Source organism: Lontra canadensis, unplaced genomic scaffold (assembly GCF_010015895.1).
Source record: "Lontra canadensis isolate GAN:19392208 unplaced genomic scaffold, GSC_riverotter_1.0 scaffold14, whole genome shotgun sequence".
NCBI lineage: Eukaryota > Metazoa > Chordata > Mammalia > Carnivora > Mustelidae > Lontra > Lontra canadensis.
The window spans coordinates 23,292,507-23,305,291 of NW_022631008.1; the positions used below are offsets into that span (position 1 = coordinate 23,292,507).

The 12,785-nt window shown below is 42.5% G+C and overlaps 1 protein-coding gene across 5 annotated transcripts in view; it reads right to left on the minus strand.

Moving 5' to 3' along the window:
• The window catches only part of RTN4IP1 (reticulon 4 interacting protein 1), a 49,916-nt gene that overhangs the window by 8,260 nt on the left and 28,871 nt on the right, over positions 1 to 12,785 (minus strand). For all 5 annotated transcript variants that reach the window (XM_032858241.1, XM_032858243.1, XM_032858244.1 and 2 more), the window contains 3 exons: positions 8,416 to 8,552; positions 4,191 to 4,374; positions 285 to 377 (listed from right to left, as the gene is read on the minus strand). In XM_032858241.1, the coding sequence (XP_032714132.1) occupies positions 285 to 377; positions 4,191 to 4,374; positions 8,416 to 8,552 (414 nt within the window). The remainder of the gene's footprint in view (positions 1 to 284; positions 378 to 4,190; positions 4,375 to 8,415; positions 8,553 to 12,785) is intronic.

The following is a 12,785-nucleotide window of genomic DNA, read 5'->3' on the forward strand; positions in this document are numbered from 1 at the left end:
CCGTCTAAGTGTGTTTCAGAAAATCACATTAGCTCTCTGGACCTGCCCCTTCGCCTATAAACTGAGAGGGCTGAACCAGATGGTGTGGGCTCTTTTTCAGATGGAGCCGTCTAGGACTAGGATTCCCATGGAGACAGAACCAAAATACAGCACTTAAACTTAGCCGTGGACAACAGCATGTGCATGGACCACACCTGCCCCCAGAGAGCTCCCGTGGACTAGCTTGGTGGGCGGGTGGCCAAGCCTCCAAGGGCTGCTCCAGCAATCCGAGCGCCCGCACTTACCTTTCCCTCATCCACCAGTTTCGCGATGTCATCTAGATACACGCCGCTGGCCATGAAAAAGGCCCAGCGATAATGGACTCCTTGCCAGAAATGCTAAAAAGAAGAAAAGAAAACACATCAAATACAAAAAAGGATAAAATCTCATGGAATGCAAATTTAGGTAAAAGTATTTTCTGGGCGATTAAGACAAACCAATTTCCTCCTCATTATGAAACAATGAGCTCTATGCCCAACACCTCAGCACAGTGACCGACAGAGGGGACACTCATAAATGAACAAAGATATATTCACGTGAATGCGGGCTTTTTTTTTTTTACCAAATTGTGAATGACAAGCAAGTCAGCACAGGAAAGCTGTCCTTAAAATGAGAGTCTAAATAGTCTTACACACTCAATTCCTTCCCTCGGAGAAATTAGAGGCTAAGACCTCTCAGCTTTCTCTCCCAGGGTTTAAAAGAAGCTCGGAGGCACCAGAGAAGAGCTTTTAAACCTAACTCAAGTATGTTTAGGGGGCAGTAAGGCACCAAAATATGATCTTAGACAAGAAATCCGATCACAGATTTTTTTTCTTCTGGAATAGAGTGGCTTTAAGGGTAAAACAAAGTGTAAAATTCCTTTCGCATCATGGTTGGGTCTTCCCCCTACAGGTATAACAAACTCCCGCGTCACAGAATCTATTATGGGACAAAAGGTCTCCAGATAAAAATAAGCAAAAATCTTCTACAGGAGGGCTCATGACCACTTTACCGCCATACCCACTTTCAATTGTTAGTCTTTCTGTCAAAAGTAGGCCAGGCCATTATCAAAGGAACACCTGAAGTGAGGTTCTCCAGGATACATACCTCCATGACCTGCCCGACTCACCTTCACCAGATGGGAGCTATCCAGAGGCATGGGGTTTGCCAGAACCATGCGGCCTCCCTCCCTGCACCTGCCTGTCTCACAATCCCTCAGCATGAGGGGCATACAGCGGTCAAGTGCAAGGGAACTCCCCTGCTACTCTAGCTCAGGCGCTCAACAGCTATGTTTTTAGGTCAAGCTGCCTCTTTCAGCCAGTTTCCTGGCCTAAAGAATGGTGAGACCACTACCTTGCTCACGGGGTTGTTGGAAGGAGTAAATGAGAATGAATGCAAAGTGCCTGATACATAGAAAGTATCACCTGTATAAATATTTATATTTATTATTCAATAAATACTTATCTAGGGGTGCCTGGGTGGCTCAGTGGGTTAAAGCCTCTGCCTTCCACTCAGGTCATGATCTCAGGGTCCTGGGATCGAGCCTAGCATCAGGCTCTCTGCTCAGCAGGGAGCCTGCTTCCCTTCCTCTCTCTCTGCCTACTTGTGATCTCTGTCAAATAAATAAATAAAACTTTTAAAAATAAATAAATAAATACTTATCTAGTGCTGGAAACAAACTTTATTGAGGAAAGGCTGGGGCACCAAATCTGAGTTTCAGATCGTAGGAAGACAGACATAACCAAGCTGCTCTCTGGGCAGAACTTTGCAATGGTTGTACCAGGAATGGCTTACTGGTTTGGATGAGTGGCCCTGTAATTTATTATCTAACCTGGAACAATTCTGAGAGTTAGAGGAGTCATCATTAATAATTATGCCAGGACCACAGCTGCAAACAGAGCCAATCTCACCCTAGATTAGGTGTGAGGAGGTTGAGTCCCCTCAGCCCACAGGGTAGCAACACAGAGCCTGGGCTGGCAGAAGTCTCCAGATAGATCGCTCTCAGCCCAGAACAGCCTCAACCTCTATTCAAACATGAACAATTTTCTATGGGTGTCATAGCAGGAAAGAGGTTGGGGAGCACTGCTCTGGGCAAATGAAATTAAAAAACAAAAGGGAAAAAAGTACCATTTGAAGGCACTGAGGCAACCCAAGCATACAGCAGGCCCGCATAATTACAATCACAAAAGACCTGTCTGTGTACTTCTCCCTAAGGCCTGGCCTCCGACAATTAAAACATTCTGGTAACTGTTCAGGGTTTTAAAGAAAAGAACAGCAATGGTCAAAAATGCCATGTCTATAATTCTTTATAGCGTGTTGCCCTGTAAAGTGAAACTTTTTGGTGGGCAACAGCAGAATTTTTATACTTTGCTCTAAGGGGCCTGTGTATTTTTTCCAGGCCATTACAGGAGAAAGTAATCCAAAGCAGGCGGGAGTCTAGAGCATTACAATGAGGCTTTAAACTGTGCACATTCTCAGAAAGACATCAGAAACTACTTAAAAGGTTTTCACATGAGATTACCACTATCCTCTTTCAAGTAGGAGGAAAGAGAAGATGCCTGTTTTACTCTCAGAGGACAACTCAGAAGGTTAACTTGTAAGAGGTCTCACTGAAGTACAAACTATGAAATCTTAAAGAAAAGTTAAACTTATATTTTGAAGCCTGGGTTTTCTGAAAAGAGAAAGGAGAGACAAAGGACAGCCAAGAAGCCTTTCTCCTCACCAAAGCGCCCTGTGGCCAATGCTTCCGGTTGCTGCCTAAATCAGATGAAAATCAAGAACCTCGAGTACAGGGCCTGGTTTGTTCACCTCTAGCAACATACACCCTTCCTAAAAATGGTGCGGTGGTCTCCACTGTTACAGCCCTCTAAGTATTTAGTTAGTCCATGCAATTCAAGAGGCCAAAGTCCTAAATTTCACCCTCAAAAAGGTTCCAAGTTAATTTCTAGAATAAAGACAACGCTGAAGATAGTCACCGAGTGGTTCCTTCCAGACATACAGATCAGCAGGTGTTGGTTAGCTTGGCATAATGACTCACAACCTTTTTACCCACTGAGGAAACTTCCAGTCTTTTTCCTGACTCTGAAGAATTTTGTCTAATTTTTAAAAAGATAGGTTTTTGTTTTTGTTTTTTTTTGCCTATCACTTACACCGTTTCAACGCTAATACAGATTTCAAGCCAATGATCTAGAATTGCCAAGAGTGGATAACATGAAACGATCTAAGCCTGTCCCCACCACAAGGACAACAGGCTCTGGTGTTAGGCAGAGAGCGTGCGCTCAGGCTCTGCTGTCGTCCTTGCAGCCGTGGCTGCTGTGCGCTCGTCCTCAAGGCCCACCACACACTGCCTTTGTCTGGCTGCGGATGGAGCTCCTTCTAGCTCTGGTAACAGGGGCTGCAGTCAGCAGAGTCAGGCAGACTAACTGAGTCTCAAAAACACCCAGAATGCCATCAACAGCTCGAGTGTCTGATTCACCAGGGATGTGCAGTGTTAGGACAAGTTGATATAATACTAGAAAAAGCATGATGGTTCTATTTGCCTTTGTGGTCTTACTAAAGTAAGAACAGAATTTCCTTTCAGTTTTTGAAATTCAAAAAAATACCCACAGACCTCTACAGGTCTGGAGGACCCAGGCTAGAAATCACTGGCACATCCCAATGCGGCTACCACGAAAACAGCTGGCTCTACCTGGTCTTAATAAAGCCTCCGCACTTACACATGAGAGCCTGTATGTGTTAAGACTGGTGAAAGAGAGCGAAGACCACCAAGTAGAGGCAAGAAAGAAGCAGAGAGAGATGTATCACATGGAATCAAGACAGGTAACTGCTAATAATAAAGCTGAATATTTAGTAAGTTTTATGTACCAGACATTAGACTAAATTCTTTACATGGATTACCTCATTTAATCCTACGACATGCAATAAGGAAGATACCCTATTAGTGTCATCTTGGAGGTAAAGACATCAGGGCTTAGTGACACGAAGTAACTTGCAAGTTACACAGCTACTAAGTGGAGACCAAAATTTGAATTTGGTCAGTGTGCGACTCCAGAACCCACACTGCAGCCACTGTGCCATGCTGCTCCAAGACAGAAGAAACTGGCTAGAGGGAAACCAGTTTCCAGAAGCAGGAGGCACCGCTTGCTCTCACCAACCAGGACTCTCCTCCCTACCTTCAATGCCTTAGAACCCACGGTGACTCCTGTCTGCAGCATGCCGTCTGCAATGCCCAGTCGGTCCATGTTCAGGAGAAAAGGGGTCACCAGAGTCACATATGTGGCTCCTGACCATTTCTTGAGAAAATTTAAAGCCCATGTTTCAGTGGATCCACCGACATTATCAAGAATGAAATCAAACCTGGAGACCAAAAGAAAAATCAAATCAAAACATCCTCATCCGTCTTTACATACGGCTCTAATGCCCCCTTCCTTCCCATCGCCAGTCAGCGATCGGGTGTACTTCAATGACCGCTCACAAACCATGCTGCCCCATGCCATCCAGCAGGGGTGGGGGGAGACACGACTTGCGTTGATGAAGGAGAAAAGGGCACCTCCACTCACCCATTCTGGCTTTTCTCCAAACTAAATAAAATGTGACTAATTTTTTTGTCATAAAATTATATCATTTTTCTAGCTCTTTAAGGATGACTTCAACAAGTGGTTCTCAACCGAAGGCAATTTTGGTCCCCAGGGGACATATTAGGCAATGTCCGGAGGCATTTTTAGTTTTCACAATTGGGGGAGGTGGGGGGAAGGGACTCCTGGCACCTAGAGGCCAGGGATGGTATTTATACACAGAATGCACAGGACAGCCCCTCACAACAAAAATTATCCAATCCACAATGTCCATAGTTCAGAAACCAAGCTTGCCAAGGTTGAGAAACCCTGACCTAAGCTTTATGGAAAATTGCAAAGCTATCCATCCAATGTAAGTCAAAGTATCCTTTAGTGCGCTTGAATACTTGAAATAAAGTATAAAAGCTTTTCACCCACAGAATGATTTACTTTTATTCCCTCCATAACCAGAACTGCTCATAGAAGCATCCTTTCATCTGGAATTTACTCCTACTTTTTGGCTTCAAGTACGGCATCAGGACAACATAAAGACAAATTAACAATCTGCTCTCAGTCTTCAATTGTGTTCTAACATGCCCTCAAAACCCAGTCCTATGAACTGGGGAACTGAGACACACAACTCCTTAAAGCTAATCTCAACTTGCTGTAATCACTGCATTTCACTTACAGGGGATAAAACCCAAGAATGCTTTTAAATATTTTTGTAAACAAATATCTACTCAGAAAATGTGTGCTTAGGATGCCTAGATGGCTCAGTCAGTTAAACGTCTGCCTTTGGGTCAGGTCATGATCCCAGGGTCCTGGGATCAAGCCCCAATTTGGGCTTCCCTGCTCATTGGGGAGTCTGCTTCTCCTTCTGCCTCTCCCTCTGCCAAACCCCTGCTCGTGCACTCTCTCTAAAAAATAAGTAAAATCTTAAGGAAGGAAGGAAGGGAGAAAGAAAGGAAGGGAGGAAGGAAATGTATGCTTATCAGTTAAGCAAATTAATAAGTGAATTCCGTTCTGGTAAATCCTTTTTCCCTTCTAAATTCATCTGGATGAAGTGAAACATCTAAAATCAGCTTTAGCCAAATTTGTGGATCTTGAGCCTACCTTTCATGGAACAAGAATGAAGAAAAACAAGTAAAAACTGAAGGAAAGGAGAATGACTTTACTCAATGACTACTCTTTTCATTAAAAAAGAACAGAAAATTATTTTCATGAGTTTAAGTTTCCATTTCATTCGCAGGTTTTGAATAAACAAACATGATGACACTTAATTTAAATAAAACGTACAGGCAGCCTGGTATTCTAGAACAGGCACTGACTGAAAGGGAAGTCCAGACACAGGCCGTAGACTCAGCTCTCCCACTGACGCTTAAAAGTGGTATGACCTTGAGCACACAGAAACTCCTGAGCCCTCTGCCCCTTAGTGTCTCGACAACATGATTGAGTTGGACCTAAGTGATTCAGAGCCCTTTCCTGCTGTAATAGTCTGAGATTCAAATCTAAGAAGCTGCTATTTAAAAGGAGAAATGAGTGTATTCTTGGTGGACTCAGAGGCCAAACTTCAGACAAAGGTTACAAACGTCAACTGTAACTAAAGTGGTCAAAAACAAGTAAAAGTAACAGCCTGGCATCTGCGAGCTAGAGAGATTCCCCTACCAGAACAGAGTGAGCAAAAGAAGCAAGACCACGGCGAGAGAGGCAGAGAGGCAGACCAGAGCCTCGCTCTGGGGGCCAGCCCGAGTATGCACCCGATTTCCACCGGTCAGGGTCTCCGTTCTCTGGGGACAAATTCCAGACACACATACAACTTAAAGTACATAGAAGGGAATGGGTTGGCCTCCACCTCAGTCTCATGCTGCTATTCCTAGAAGCCGCAGAAGACAGGAGATGAACTGAAACTCCACTCTAGAAGGCAGCTGGCAGAGGCCCAGAGAGATGGGGTCCTGACGCACAGGCAGGAAGTAGCTGACATCTCTGCAAGGGACAGGGGAGGATTCCTCAGTCCCTCCGTGTTCCTGCCACAGGGGCTTTGTATTTGCTGTTATCGCGACCTGAGCAAGTGCTCTTCTCCTAGATTCCTTCAATCATGCATTGAACAAATGTTCACTGAGCACCCAGAATATGTTACTACACTGTTACAGGTGGACGGATACAGTAGGGGATCCCCCCCGAAAAAAATCCCATTCTCCTGGCTTGCTCTGCAAACCTTCTGCTCCAATGCCCCAGAGGCCTTCTTAAATGCCCCCCTCTTTTTAAGGATTTTATTTATCTATTTGTCAGAGAGAGAAAGAGCGAGAAGGGCAGGCAGAGGAAGAAGCAGGCTCCCGCTGAGCCAGGAGCCCAGTGCGGGACTCAATCCCAGGACCCTGGGATCATCACCTGACACCAAGGCAGATGCTCAACTGAGCCACCCAGGTGCTCCTTAAACCCCTCTTTTTCAAACATCCTCCCCCAATCATTTTTTTCACTCTTTTCCCTCTATCAGTGTTCTTGGGAGCACTTACCACTGACACCTCCCTGACTGGAATGGAAGCCCCATGGAAGGGCTGGTGGGGGGGTGGGGGGCGGTGTCCTGTCTTGTTCAGCACCGCAGCTGTACGGCATGTTGGAGCCTGCCTGGCAGAGCTGAAGGAAGCGGGATTTGCTGGCTCCTCGGGGCTGCACGGCCATCCCACTGTTGGGAGTGGGTACTGCGGGCTAAGAAAGGCTAGGTAGTGTTCAGTGGGGGCTCCCCTCTGTTTTCTGTCTTTTTTTTAAACCCATGAAAATACCACTGACCCATTAACAGGTTCGAACTGCACAGGACCACTTATACCCAGAACTTTTTTCAATAAATTTCAATAAATACAACACATATTGTAAATGTATTTTCTCTTCCTTATGATTTTCTTAGTAACCTTTTCTCTAGCTTACTTTATTCTAACAATGCAGTATCGAATATATATATGGTATATAAAATATGTGTTAATTGACTGATTATGTTATTGGTAAGGCTTCTGGTTAATTTAACACTTAATTTAATAATTAAGTGTTAGGAAAGTCAAAAGTTATATGCAGATTTTCACCTATGTGGCGGTCAGTGTCTCTAACCCCCATGCTGTTCATGGGTCAACTGTAAGCTTCTACTCAAAGTGGACAAGAATAACTGCCTTCTGAAAACGAACAGAGAAAGGGGGAAAACCGTTGAAAAAGCAGCAATCAAACATCTTTCCAAACACTGCTCAGTTGTGTTCTCAGCCACAGTGCGATGCTGGCTAGATGAAGACAAGATTAACAAGCTCCCTCCCTAGTTCTGCCCAAAGCACAGTCAGGAGCAACAGGGTCTGAATCAGAGAGTCTGCTCCTGTTTGATACAAACGAAATCACAGCCGGGCATTCAGATGCACTGAGAACATCCGCAGGGCTCTGATTACCAGTATTTCTACTGCCTTGGTTTCTCTGATGCCCTTGTTAAGCCCAAACATGGACAGAAAAATGTTCAGTGCTAATCAAGTATTTTCACGCACTGCTCTCTATTTGCTCCTGTGGTGACAGATGCCACCAAACCGAACACAACTTCCAGTTCTGTCTTCAGGTAAACAGTAAGTTAACTTAGAAATTAACAAAAGACCATGCAAGCAACATAGTTTCCTCAGAACACACCACATCATGTCACGGTGCTATATGAACATCTGGAATTCAAACGGAAACCACCCCAAATGACTCTTTTTGGGGTATTTTTATTGATTCTTTTCTAAGATCCCGAAGTGATTACAAAATCACGAAACCGTTCAGGTCTGCATGATCAACTGTCCTTGTTCCCACTTCCCAAGGTGAACATTGTCCTAATACATACGGTTTTAAAGACTTCAACTGCTCTTCCACATTTCCGGATTTGTAATCAATTACATCATCTGCCCCGAGCTTCCTTACAAGTTCACTGGCATCCTGAGAGCAAACTGCTGTCACGTGAGCACCCCATGCTTTCATTACCTGTCCAAAAAAAAGGGAGGGGGGTAGAAAAACCGACTATGTGTTTTAAAAAATAGCTGGCACCCATGTGTACGTTTTTCAGACTCATCTCTAGAGAACCCCAAGTGCTTCGTCTTAACAAGAACTACAGCAAGCCACCTGTCAGACCTAGTAAAAATGATCAGACTTTGATTCACCAAGAATAAAAATAAGAGGTCTTTTAAGTCTCTCTTTAAATGGTATGCTCCTCTTCTAGCCCTCTACTTTCCTATAATTTCATTGTGGAAGAATCCAGGCCACGGAGAGTTTCCCTGAGTCTGGGATTTCCGACTGCACACTCAGGGGGCAATTCCACAGGTTGCTTTGTTCCCTGTGTTTTCGGTTTCAATTTTTTTTACAAGACTATGGATATGGTCCAGCAAAATCGCAGGGGGGCATGTAAAGTCTGGTCACTGCTCTTAAGATCTTAGCAGCTGTTTAACGGTGGTTGCAAACGGTGATAGTCTAATTTTTTTTTTTAAAGTATTTTCTCAATATTTTTATAAAAACTCTCCTCATACATTATTTTGCTTATTCAGGTGTACAATTCACATAGGAAAGGCAAGATGAGTAACTGTTTCCCTTTACCAATTAGTAACATAAATTGGTTCCCTATCATTTTCCAAAAGTGACTCTTTTTTTTTTAGGTTTTTATTTATTTTTCAGAGAAAGCGCATGAGTGGAAGGAGGGACATAGGGAGAAGTAGGCTCTACGCTGAGCAAAGAGCCCAATGTGGGACTCGATCCCAACATGCTGGGATCATGATCTGAGCCAAAGGCAGACGCTTTTTCAGGTGTCCCCAAAAGTGACCTTTTTTAAAAAAAAATATGAACTCATGGATTTAAATGTATTTGAAGGGCTTTAGTCCTTTGTATTACTATTACTGAAGCTCAAATTGTCACATCTTTGAGAGTTTCTTCAAGTTGGCTCCTAAGTCTCTCCGATATGACTCAAGTTAGTCTTTGATAGTTTTCTTCCTATTTAATGTATTCTAGGCTCATTCTTGTACATTTTGTGCCCTAGATCTAGAATCTGCCATTTCTCTAAGAAGTCCTGCATTCTTTTAGTGAGCAATGATCTATCAAGAGATAGCTCTACATAGAGTATCTCGAGTTCATATTGATACTTCCAATTCAAATTTAAGACTACAAAGTTTTTCCTTGACTTCTTTTCTATTACCTCTGTATCTCTTTCCTTCCACACCTAAAATCCTGTCAGAGACACAGGGGACGACAGAATTAAAATATGCTATAAATATCCATCTGTCCTATTGTATATAACACCTAAAATATCCTCTAAATAATACTAACATCATTATTACTATTAATACAATGGAGCGGATTAATGAAAGCATTAGAACTTTAATACATGCTCTCCCAGTTTTCCTCTGCTTTTAATAAATAGTTGTGCTGTGTTTAACCTCGTCAGAGGATAGGCTGTTACACAATGTACTTTAATAAGTCCTTGGTTTTAGTTCTATAGAAAAATTTACATTTAACATTTACCACCAGCCCTTAATGTGATCTCTCTCCAGTCATTTTGGTTGTCAGCTCTAGTACGTTTCTCAGAAAAGGAGAACATATTCCCCGAGTTCTCACAAGTTATTAACAGTGCACCAGTTTTGTTACATATATAAAATTAATATAGTCTTAGTGTACTCTTGCTTGAGCGTCTTAAATAGGTTACTCCATTTCCTCCCCTAGCCTTACAGCACTGCAGTCAAAAAGTCTGATGCTAATCTAATTTTACTTCTAAGTCACACAATACTTTTTTTTTTTTTAAAGGTGTCCCAAGGATTTTTTTTCTTTCTTTTTTAAGTAGGCTCCACGTCCCATGTAGAGCCCAATATGGGACTCAATCTCACAACCCTGAGATCCAAACCTGAGCAGAGATATTCAACCAACTGAGCCACCGAGGAGCCCCTTTTTCCTTTTATTTGAAAGCCAGTTAATTTTACTAACAGGGTTTTCCTTGATATTGCTCTATCTAGGTCCATGTTCTTATATAAGTACTGTGGTCACCTAATATGTAGTTTCAAATCATTTATTTTCAGGAAGATAGGGAATTTTCTTGAATTATAGATTTTAGTGTTTATTCCCTTGTTTTGGTTTTCCTCTTCAGAGCCTACTACGCATACATCACCCTTCTTTCCTAATTTCAATATTTGGCACTTCCTCTTGAATTGGTTTTTTCTTGGTTTCTTTTGTAATTTAAAATTTTTCCTATTTATACATATATTTCTATTTAGGGCAGCATTATGTATCCTGTTAATTTGCTATTGAATTCCTTCTGGTTTAGTCTTCACTGTTAAATATTTTTGTTTACTTTTATCCCCCCAAGATTTTTAATTTGTTTTACTTTCTATGTTTTATTTTCTATTTGTTTTACTTTTACCGCCCCCCTAAGATTTTCTAAAAGTCTTGTATACTTTTAATTTTTTAACTTGTTTTGAAATTGTAGGTTACATTTGCAGGTGCCTGGCTGGCACAGTAAAGGATGCGACTCTTAATCTCAGGGTTGTGAGTTCAAAACCCACACTGGGGGTAGAGCCAACTTAAAAAAACAATTAAAAATTGTGAGTTACATGTGATCTGTCTTGTGGGCATGTTTTCTGACGTGCTGTAATCTCTAGATATGTCTTTCTAATCTTCATTCTCATAGCTTTTTCTTTTAACGATTTATTTATTGTTGCAAGCACGAGAGAGAGCGAGCGAGCATGTGCATGACCAGGAAGAGGGGTAGAGAGAGATGCAGACTCCCTGCTGAGCCAGGAGCCCAACATGGGACTCCATCTGAGGACCCTGGGATCATGACCTGAACTGAACACAGACGCTTGACCAACTGAGCCACGCAGGCACTCTCTCATAATAACTTTGTGTTAGATAGAACCTTGATATTTTCCTATTTCTGTTTTTACTGTATTAAAATATTTTTGTCGTGAAATGTAACACACACAGAACAGTGCATGGAATATAAACGTTATTACAAAGCAAACAGTATTCTAAGCATCGCTCTAGATTAGGAACTAGACCACACGCCACACTCCTAAGCATCCTTGCTTTCCCCTTCCCAATCATAGTTCCCTCATTCCTTTAGAAGTAATACCACCATCTGGACTATTGCATGCCCCTTTTTGCTGTTCCCCCACTTTTTAAAGAGTTTTACTCCCTAGGTAGGCATCCTTAAACCCTATCGTTTAGTTTCACCTGTTCTTGAATGTCATTAAATAGAATCATAGAGGCTGTGTGACTTCTTTCACTAATATTCTGCTCATGAGTTTCACATACCTCACTGTGTACAACTATAGTTTTCATGACTGTGTAATATTCCAGCGTAAGATAGACCACAGTTTACCTGTCCATTTCACTGTTGATAAACACTTGAGTTGTTTCCTCTGGTGGATGAGATCTCTAAATCTGGTATATATCTTTTGGTGAACATGCATGTTAACTGTACAAATCATTGTAGGGTATATTCATAAAAGTGGAATTGTTGGGTTGCCCTAGGGCAATTCATATTCAGATTTGGTAGATGATACTAAATGATTTCCCTAAGTGCTTGTACCAATTTACACTCTAACCAACAGTATTTGGTATTTCTCTTTTCCTCCCACTCTCCCTACTTTTCTTTTCTTCCATTTAGTTATTCATTAAACTACATTTGCCCAGTCTCTGGACTAGGCCTGGGTGTCTTAGTCTGGGCTGCTCTAACAAAATACCACAGACTAGGTAGCTTATAAGTAGAAATATATTTCTCAGTTATAGAGGCTGGAAGTCTGAGATTAAGGCATCAGCATGGTCCCATCCTGTTGAAAGCCCTCTTCCTAGCACACACACACACACACATAACCAGTGCCTTGTGTGTCCTCAACATGGTGGAAAGGCTATGGAGCTCTGCTGAACCTCTTTTTGGGCATTTTCATCTCCCAAAGGCCCTGCTCTCTACTACCACATTGAGCATCAGGACTTCAACATAGGAATTCAGCAGGGTCACAAACATTTAGACCATAGCAGTATCTAATGAGGAATTAAAAAGAAGTCAAGGTGTGCATGCATCCCCTAGGAGTCCTATCCCTTTACCCCTAATTTAGTTAGCAGGTGGCTGGAAAACTCCAGCACTATCTGGGTCTTCAAAAGAGCTGATGTGGGGTCTGGGTGAGAGATCATAGCACCCAAAGTCTCTCTTCTGGAAAGTGATGTGGCAGAGCTTCTGAG